We start from the raw sequence: 10,648 nt of genomic DNA on the forward strand, positions 1-10,648 counted from the left end.
CTACCCACTTGTGTAGATTCAAATATAAGCATTTCTGGTCTGTTTCTGATGAAAAATTCAGAGCTGTCCTCAAATCTGCAGGCCTCAAAAATCAGAGTTTTGAGACACCTGGAAATAATCCTTATCACTTTGCAAGACTTATCTTCTGAAAACATTCTCATCATTTCTGCGGATTAAGCTGAAATATGAGAAATAGTGAACCAACAGTATGTTTGCTCAGGCCAGGGAAAAAATAACACACCCTTATTTTTATTTTGCAGACCATCAGTATTGGCAATGGAGGTAAGTAGAAAGAAACTGAAAGACTCCCCCTCACATCACCAAAATAACAAACATAACAACCCAGCTCCCTCAGCAAAATATAGGTCAGAACCACTGCATACATAAACTTGGCCTGCTGACGGTCACCACAGCCAACAGATACACAGAAATGACCTTTTTTCACACTTAAGACATATAATGTATAATAATTTTACACCAATTGCATGACTCCTTCCACAGATGCACACATTGTAATGTATACATGTAAAGGGAAGTTTGAACTCTTTCTCTACTAAAATTAGAGAAGTACCTGATATTATGTGACTTTGCCAGATATACCAGATTATTATGTGATAAATTAAGCGTCTTATTTTAAAATTCAAGATAAATAAATTTAGTTTAGTTTAGTTTTTTTTTTTTTTAAATCAGTAAGTATAAATGAATCCATGTAGTTGTTAAGTCCAAATTTCATGTTTCTGGAGAGCATTCAGAGAGTAATTCAAACAAAGCTTTTCATCCACACAGTAAAGGCTATATATATATATATATATATATATATATATATATATATATATATATATATGTATGTATGTATGTATGTATGTATGTATGTATGTATGTATGTATGTATGTATGTATGTATGTATGTATGTATGTATGTATGTATGTATGTATGTATGTATGTATGTATGTATGTATGTATGTATTATCAACCCGTTCTCATCACTCACTACTGCCATCTAGTGTTTGTTTGCACTATGACACAGTATCACAATACTGTACAGTCCATTGTTGTCCGATAGATATATAGATGTATATACACTATACTGTTCTATCCTGTAAACCTAACCCTCAAAGAAAACGTTCTGGATAAAAAACAAACAAACAAACAAACAAAAAAGACATTTTACCAAAAATGCCCAAAAATGGGGTGTATTGGTCTCTACAACACGGACACAAATAGAAATAGCATTAGATACGCAGACCAGAAATACAGAATACTTATGTTTTCACCTGTATATAACGCTTCTATGCTGTGGGTGTGTCGATGTGGTTGTGGGCGTGGCTTAAATGTTCACTATAAATGATAAATGCAGCCTCACAAATTCTAACATTTGGACGTACTTGATTTTGCCGCGCAATGACTCATTATGACTCATTCATAAAAAAATAAAAACTTAAATCAGATCAAAACAGGGGACACGTGTAGGTGAAATAGCCTATATAAAGAGCAGTGAATAACTATTTCAACCAGTCAACAGCGGAGTTAAACAACCACGCGCAGAACGGCAAAAGGTAAAATGCTGCTTGATTTCAGTACTTCAGACTTCAAAGGCTTGCGTGATTATTTTTAATGACCGTATGAAATCTTGCATGTGTGTGGCAAAAGACGTACACAACAAGTCTTTGACAAGTGAGAAACAATCAGCTCAGTTGTGAAAATGCTGAAACTGCACTTTTCAATCAGGCTTGTGTGAACTGATCTATTTCTGAGCATCCATGCAAATGAAAATGCAGACAAATAATTATTGTGTTGTATTACCTTATGTAAAAATAAATAAATAATCATGATAAAAAATTATTTTGATTTCACAGGAAGAGGACAGATACCACTTTGGATTTTGTAACTGACAGCTGTGGAAGCATGAAGTGTGGACATGAAGATTTATTTAGTGGGTTTGTTCTGCTTGTGACTGTCCAAACTGTGGTCTCCATGGTGGTTCCCAATGCCACCCACTTAGAAGCCATCCTGGAAAAATACATGGATAAGGATGAAACGTGGTGGCAATCCAAGTCAAGGGGCAAAAGAGCAATTTCACAGAGTGATATGCAACTGATTCTTGATCTACATAATAAGCTGAGAGGTCAGGTGTACCCCCCTGCCTCAAACATGGAGTACATGGTAAGATCACATGATTCTCCCTCAGTCACCGTTCTACTGAATCATGTTCCTAACTTATGATCAAGCCGTGGACAAGAATGTATTAAGGGTCAGACTTGGTTATACCTGCCAAATAGTGAATACAATTAAGTTGATTACTACACTATTTTTATGTAATATCCAATATTAAATGTTTATGTCATTTGTTTAAACAAATTAAAAGTAAAAGACTAAGTGTCACATGACTGTAAACTCATGCTGAAGTACAACTTTCCTATTGAATTTGTTAGTTAAAAGGCTATTTATACATTGGTGGGGTCATGAGGGGGCTCATAAATTTATCAGATGGCTCTGCCAATTGGTATTGGGTGCCACACCATAACCACACATTGCACAAATGCACTGGAACAGACTGAACTACAGTCAAGTTTGTGGTCTACAACAAACAATTCATCAGGTCCATCAGGGAGGCCAAAATACAACTTCTCCTTCCCATGTTCTGTGGCTCACCTACAGTACATGGCACTTAGCCAGACCTCTCATTGCTTTCTGGCCAAATATGACCTGATACTTCTTAGAACCACCTATAGCTGCTGCTGCTTCGCCCCACTGCATAGCAGTTGGCAACAATGAAGGCAAATATTGACTCAGACATCAAAGAATAGAATAGAATATAACACTCTAAATCAGCAGAGACCATCCTTGTATTTTAACACTTAGCTCCAGTGTACAACAAAACAGTGTTTCTTTTACATGATATATGATGCATTTCTCAGCACTGCACATGGTTCATTCCATATGACTGACACTTGCAATCTTCTGTAAGAGGAGAGTTTCAAAACATTCTTCATTAGTCAATTACTTTTGAGTTTATAACATCTGTGGTGCTCTGGGACTCTGAACAATTCAGTGTTAAATCTGTTAAATCCCAGAACCCTGTATCTCACAGTAAAGTTTAACAGAATGTGTCTATGTGTGGGGCGCAGGTAGGGGAGGAGACATTAGCTACCGCCACGCTACACAGTCCTCTGGGTAATTACTCTGAAAGGGAAGTAGAGGGAGTCACAGAGGATGCATATCTCCCTTGGAATGCACCCAGATGGTCGCTGTAACAGCAAATTAGGCGTCACAAAAAATAAACAATGTCAAGACGGGTCTCAAAGGCCACATAAAATGCCAGTGGGCTTTCCATCTCTATGTATGTTCTACTCAGATGCAGAAATCTTGCTGCAATTTTGTGCACCTGAAAGACCAATATTACATTCATATTAATGGTAAACATTTCAAGTACATACTGACAGTACATTTATTCATCTCGCATTAACATCATTGTAAATGGCAAGAATGCAATTTGTGGCATCCAAGCATGATTAAAATGCAATTCTTTTTTTTCATTGTGCAGGATAAAATATCAGAATTATCTAGATGGTTGAGGAATACTTTTTGTTGAGGACTGATGGAATGGAATGCACCAGCTCTGCACATATGGAAGACATTAGCATGGGGCAGCAAACTACGCATATGTAATTTAAAATTAAGCTGCTCTGAATTGAAATAATCAGAACCCATATAGAACAGTACACTGCTTATTCTTTCATACAAACACTTTAAACCAGTAGAGTTATGGCAGTTTTAATATGCCTTTGTTTTGTCCCAGGTTGGTGAAACAGAAATTCTTTATGATTTTTAACTTCAACAGGTCCACTTGTAGATTAGTATCAATCTACTGAACAGAACTAAACCACCATGCATTGACGCACATACTGTAGGCAGAACCAGATTCAACAATCGGACAAAAAAATGAATGTCTCAGAATGTTGTTCTGAGCTCTTTTTACCAAAAATATTTGCTGTTGTGTTTTAAATTGATCGTTCACCAAAAAAGTGAAAATTCTATAATTTACGGACAAAAGAAGATATTTTGAAGAATACTGATAACAATATTGTCATGACCATTGACTTCCATTGACTTTGAAAAAAAAAAAAATTATATTTAGGTCCACAGAAAAAATAAAGTTATACAGGTTTGGAGCGATATGAGGGTGAGTAAATAATGGCAGAATTGTATTTTTTTAGGGAGAGTAACTGAACTATGTGTGAACACAACTGTATTAAGCACTCAAATACTGGACCGATACCAAATTCTTCTGCTATGTGAATATAGCTTGTGGCTCTTCGCTGTGACAGGTGTGGGACACTGAACTGGAGAGGAGTGCTGAGCACTGGGCACACACTTGTCTGTGGGAACATGGACCATCTCATCTACTGACCCGGATCGGCCAGAACCTGGGAGCTCACTGGGGCAGGTGCTGTATTACGAATAGATAAAAACAATATTGTTGTCACATCAAATAGCAATTGCATTTTATTCCTATCTTATACAGTGCACTAACTGTTTGCGTTAAATATGATTGTCTTTAGAGACAGACCCCCAACATTTCATGTCCAAGCCTGGTATGATGAGGTGAGAGATTTCAGCTACCCTTATCCGCAAGAGTGTAACCCTCACTGCCCCTACAGGTGCTCGGGGCCCGTCTGCACACATTACACACAGGTAAAACCACATTCACGTTCCAAAATCAACAATATCCTTCCGTAACTCTAGCAATTTACATTTTGCAATGATACAAGCATTTAAACAGTTGAGATATGCTATATAGAAATAGTGATATTATGATTTTCTTTCACAGCTGGTTTGGGCAACAAGCAACAAAATTGGCTGTGCCATCAATGTGTGCTACAACATGAATGTATGGGGGATGATCTGGGCCAAAGCTGTGTACCTGGTCTGCAATTACTCTCCGCCGTAAGAATGTTCAGCTTTTTTTGGTCATTTGCCATATGATATAATTCAAATAAAGCACTATTATTAGCTTTTATCATGTGGCATCCTTTTCACAGAGGTAACTGGTGGGGGCATGCGCCATACAAGCACGGGACACCTTGCTCTGCCTGCCCACCCAGCTATGGCGGCGGTTGCAGAAGCAATCTCTGCTATAAAGGTACTTAACCGACTATATTATAAAATGATGTGCTGTATTTTATGAATTTTATGTGTGAATTTAGTGTGATTATTTAAAAAAAAATACGTTTATATAATAGTAGTATAAATAATTTTAACATTTTAAACTACTGACATCTCGAAAGTAGTAAAGAAAACAGTATTTAGCTAAAATATGAAGGCTGTAGGTCCTGAAATGTATTTACATTGTTCTCTCTTCAGATGATGGCAGTCATTATCATTACACCCCTGAGACAGAGGAAAATAACTACATTGAACAAGAACCCAAGCCAGTCCGAAGCCACGACACCCACTACAGAGATCAGACTCCGACACCTTCTCCCAACCAGAACATTGAGAGGAATGAAGTCATCAGTACTTCACAGATGTGTAAGATAACAATGCAACATTTCATTCATTAGATGACTTAACTCTACTGTTTGTTTGCATATATATATATATATATATATATATATATATATATATATGTATGTATGTTCTTTTATATTTCTAAAATGTTGACCAGAAGAAACAACACTCCTTTGTTTATACTATACTGACATCTATTAATTCTTTTTTACATGCAGCTCAGCAAGTAGCATGTGATACTATACTACGTGATCGATGTAAAGGAACTACTTGTAACAGGTAAAATGGGGCGATTCGCACATCAGCTAAAATCAAATGTGGTTTGGTCATTCTACAGTGAATAATTTCATGTCTGGTAAATCTTTAATCAGGTACGAATGCCCACCAGGCTGCTTGTACAACTATGGAAAAGTAATTGGATCGGGTCATTACGACATGGTAAGTAAATGCAGTTGCTTTGTGTTTTATTTATGTCAATGTGGCATCGCACAGATTCACTTGTTGATTTTTCCGTTATGTATTTAAATATTATATCTAATTTTGGATGGACTGTGGCAGCTCAGGGTCTCTCATAAATGTTGCTGCTTTTCCAGCAATCCAGTATCTGTGGCAGTGGCTTGCATGCTGGAATAATAGATGACGATGGAGGCTGGCTGGATGTCACAAGGGTGGGCAGAAGGCAACGATTCTTAAAGACCTTGAAAAATGGAGTTCAGACCTTGGCGTAAGTCACAGAACCCACGTTTCATGCTTGCTGGATGTGGGTTTAACAATGTTCTCACGTTTTCCGTGTTATTCCTTAGGAAAAATCAGAGTGCCAATGCCTTCACTGTATCAAATGTCCCAGGTAAGTGCACATGTGATTATTTTTGATGAGATAATATTACTAAAGTTTCAGAAAAGACATTAAATAAAAAATGTTTTGTGACTTCCAGTGAAAGCAGTTAATTGTGAAACAACGGTGGCACAATTCTGCCCGTTCAAGAAACCCGTCCGGCACTGTCCCAGGTTAACTGACTTTGTAACAAAAATAATCTTGATGGATTTCACAAAATACTATGCAGTAAATATATTGTTAGTAGCACAACAACTAACAAGGTGTGTTTTTTTCAGGTTGTATTGTCCTCGTAATTGCTTATATGACAACTATGCCCGAGTAATCGGAACCCACTATTATTCAGATGTAAGTCTGCATCACATTTAAGGGTTATTCACACAGAACACTTTTTTTCATTCCACTACACTGCTTGAGATTTTTTCATGTAAATAAACTATATTGACCATTGTGCTTTTTTGCATCTTTTGCATTGTGTCACACGATGCAAGTTTCAAAAAGCATGATGCCTTATTTAAAAGAAGCCCTTTTTTAAATATATAGGGCAATATGCCAAACATTGTCTATTTTTGTTTATTTTAGGCGAATCATCTGCAACAAAGTTGATACAGTACATTAACGTAATTGGTTATACACATAAGTCTCCTGAGCTGTAAAAGAACAATAAAATGTTCCTCTGGGTCACTCAATTGCAGCTATTAGGACGTCACTGTTCTGTTACGACTGCAGTAGAAAATGAGCCATCTTTCCTCTTTCTGTCCCACTGCGCAGAATTCCAGTATATGCAGGGCAGCTATCCACGCAGGGGTGATTCAAAGTGACTCGGGAGGTTATCTGGACGTAATGCCTGTGGAAAAGAGGAGGCAGTACAAGGGCTCCTACCAGAATGGGATCACCTCGGAGAGGTACAGAGTGTGTTGAGTCAGCGTTTGAGCTACTACTGCTATATAGCCAATCTTTCCTTCTTGGCTTCAGCTGGTCTTCAGTCTATACCTAATATCCCTTTTATATGAGCTTGGTTGGATAACGTAATAATTTTATTTAGTGGGTGGCTGAACAGTAATCTTATAAACCCTGCTTTTCTGCAAAAAAAAAAACCGGACTGTGTAGGTGGTCTGGTTTATGCTTTATTATAAAGCATGTTGAGGGTATCGTGAGTATCTGAAGGGTGATTCATGAATCATACTGGCATTTAAATCATGTATCTTTCTATCCTGCTGTTCCTGGATTAATATTGGCCATTATTCTTCCATTTAGCATACAGAATCCCCTAGGAGGCAAAGCGTTCAGAGTGTTTGCGGTCATTTGAAACCATCCTCCAAGGACAGATGCAAAGAAATAGAGCTCTTGGTAAGGTAACAGCCAGTAATTACCACGCATTTGGTTTGCTGGTCTTGCTTGGCTGGATCTAAGGCCAGTGCTGTCACGAAAAATCCCCTCAACAGGAAAAAAAAAGACTTTGACACCATCTGGCCCTGAGAAAACAAAGTCTCCATTCTTTTTACTCAGCATGTAAATGTAATGTATATATACGAGTTGTAAATATAGTGAATTTTTATTCATTACATTCATTCTTGTATGCTTTTATAAAAAGTATATTTTTGCTATTTTAAGCACATAAAGATATAAAGCTTTCCTTAAAATTACAAAAAAAGAGCAATTATGCATGCAAACACAAAAGTGTTCATGTCTTAACATGTAAAATGTGTAGAAAAGGCCACATATTGCAGTTTATATATTTTTATATCAGTGTTCAGAAGCTGCTCATTGGTGTATTGCGCTTTACAGTATATTATGCTGCATATGTGCAGAATTTGATACTGTAACAACCTGGCAGGCCAGGAAATCATTATTGCTTTAGAAGAATTTGAAAAATGTACCACAAAAAGAGCCATATGGGGAAAGTGGAGAGACATTTTTGTGTTATTTATTATCATGTAATCTAAAATAAAAATATTTAGACTCATAATTCTTCTGTTACAAATATTACAATTCAAACCTATCATGACTACATTCACTTGACTATGAACACCGTGAGTATAATGTATATGTATTTGTATTGTATATTTTGATGTATTTGAAATTCTGTGACTGTTGGCTAAACACAGCTGTGAGGTTATTTCAAATACGAGACTCTGGACGGTGCAGACAGAGCCTCTGCACCTTGAAGAATGAAAACCCAACATGCCTCATGTGAAAACACTCAACTTCTTCTGGCAGTGCACAGGCACCACAGACAAAGAAGGACATTGTGTGTATGCTGCTGTGTGTGATTTTAATCTCACTTCCTGGAGTGCATTTCCTCCATGTCAGGCACAGATGTGGTCGAGTGGTAGCAGTGAGCTCTCTGTCACTCACCTTGACCTCTCTCATTTCCTGTCCGCCCTCTCAGGCTCTCTCAAGATCATTGCCTCCAGGCTTACAGCCCCTTGCAGTTTAACACAAAATCACAAGTATCTTTCTGCCTTCAAATGCAGTTTTTCAAATGCAACTTAACTGCGTGCTCAATACATTTTCCCTTGTTAAAAAGGTTTACTAATAAAGAAATTAATAGTGCTTTGGTCACACTATACTGTCAGTAAGATATTATAGAGAGAGATATCTTTAAAAAAAAAAAAAAATTCAGCAAGGGAGCTTTAAACTGATCAAAAGTAACAGCAAATACATTATGTAAAATGATTTATATTTCAAATAAATTATGTTCTTTTGAGCTTTGTTTTCAGCAAATAATCCTGAAATAATGTTTCATGAACAAAAATATTAAGCAGCACAAACGTTTTCATAACTGATAATAATAGAAATGTTTCTTGAGCACCAAATCAGCACATTAGAAGATTTCTCAAGGATCATGTGACACGGAGACTGTGTGGATGGCTGCTGAAAATTCAGCTTTCCCATCACAGGAATAAAATACATATTACAATATATTAAAACAGTTATTTTAAATTGCAATAGTATTTTAAAAAATTTCTGTTTTAATAAATGCAGAATTGGTGAGCATAAGAGACTTCTTCCAAAAACATTTAAAAAAATCTTACCACCTCAAACTTTTGAATAGAATTTTATGTTTCGCAGAATTATAGTATGTACATTATGTGTTGTGAAAAATTCATCCAAATGATAATAAGGCTTCAGTCGTAAAAGTATCCCGTTATAAAAGTAAAAGCTGTGTTTTTTTTTAATATATATTGTTACATGTCAGCTTTTGTGAAACAAATTGCAACAAATGTTACACATTGCAGTATTTACCTGTCTTTTGTCAACACACTTTGATGCAAGCCTTCTGAACAATAGTCAGCAGTTTGACTGACCACAGTTACTAGGAGATAGAAACTGTTGTGGAGAAACTTCCCAAAGGCTTGGGAACCAGAGCAGATCTGTATGATGGTCTCGAGAGAAAAGAGGCATGCATCAGAGCTCTGTCAAAATTCACAGCCCAGTGTGGCAGAAGCTGGAGATGGGACGGGATGAGGACTTGTCTGTACTGAATATGCACATGCAGTGCTGCAAATACAAAAACACAAGGGTATTGTACCTGGTGTTATTTTATTTCTACATTTATTTGCATGTTAATAAATCTCCAAACTATCATCTTAAGGACGTTGTGGACCTTTGAACCGTGGACAGTGAGTGTTCTTGGACTAGAACCAAGGTCTGAAAACAGTGTGACTTATATTTTATATTTGCACCCAACAGTCTATTGGCTGGATCCTGAAAATCTTTGTGGTTCAAATTGCGGTCAAAATGAATTATGATCAATATGCCACCAAATGTTATGAACATACTGTTAAATAATTTTTCTTATTAATGTAATTCATTGCCATAAATTTGTGACATATTTGGGATATTTAGGAAATATTTGATTGCATTAAATGACATATCTACTATTTTAAATATTTTAAGAATTAGATTCTTTAATTTCTTTTTCATTTAAATGAAATCTACAAATTAGTCAGAAATCATGAGATTAATTACGATTATTTTATTCTTATTCTTGCTGGCCATAGTTTTTAACATCATGAAGTTTATAAAAAAAATTTAAAGTTATAAAAATAAATGTTAAATGAAAACTGAAAATGTGTACCTTGTGTAATTTTCTTGGTTTTCAGGAATGAGGATATGTCACGCAACCTGCCCATGTTGGCATCTGCCTATTACTAATAGCTTCTTTACATCACATAGCCTTTTGGAGATAACTTTCCTATCTTAACCGTGCATGAATATACAGACAGTTGCATTTTATTATTCATATTTAGCACTGTTTTTTCCCTGCTGCCTACAGTCATTTCAGAACAGACCTG

The 10,648-nt window shown here is 36.3% G+C and overlaps 1 protein-coding gene across 1 annotated transcript; it reads left to right on the forward strand.

Annotated features, from left to right (window-relative positions):
- Positions 1-1,359: 1,359 nt before the first annotated feature.
- crispld1b (cysteine-rich secretory protein LCCL domain containing 1b) lies at positions 1,360-8,626 on the forward strand. The gene is made up of 15 exons (XM_026286742.1): positions 1,360-1,557; positions 1,858-2,164; positions 4,330-4,448; positions 4,564-4,696; positions 4,833-4,948; positions 5,044-5,144; positions 5,366-5,533; positions 5,731-5,791; positions 5,884-5,950; positions 6,106-6,236; positions 6,316-6,359; positions 6,448-6,520; positions 6,626-6,695; positions 7,119-7,252; positions 7,605-8,626. The coding sequence occupies exons 2-15, from the start codon at positions 1,907-1,909 to the stop codon at positions 7,654-7,656; spliced, it is 1,527 nt and encodes a 508-aa protein (XP_026142527.1). The 5' UTR covers positions 1,360-1,557; positions 1,858-1,906; the 3' UTR covers positions 7,657-8,626.
- Positions 8,627-10,648: the final 2,022 nt, after the last annotated feature.

This window comes from Carassius auratus, chromosome 2 (genome assembly GCF_003368295.1).
Source record: "Carassius auratus strain Wakin chromosome 2, ASM336829v1, whole genome shotgun sequence".
In the NCBI taxonomy this organism is placed as follows: domain Eukaryota; kingdom Metazoa; phylum Chordata; class Actinopteri; order Cypriniformes; family Cyprinidae; genus Carassius; species Carassius auratus.

Coding starts and splice junctions, on each gene's coding strand:
- crispld1b (XM_026286742.1), top strand. CDS start 1,907: ATGAAGTGTGGACATGAAGATTTATTTAGTGGGTTTGTTCTGCTTGTG. Junction 5,951..6,105: donor GATCGGGTCATTACGACATG/GTAAGTAAATGC, acceptor CTGCTTTTCCAG/CAATCCAGTATCTGTGGCAG. Junction 6,237..6,315: donor AATGGAGTTCAGACCTTGGC/GTAAGTCACAGA, acceptor GTTATTCCTTAG/GAAAAATCAGAGTGCCAATG.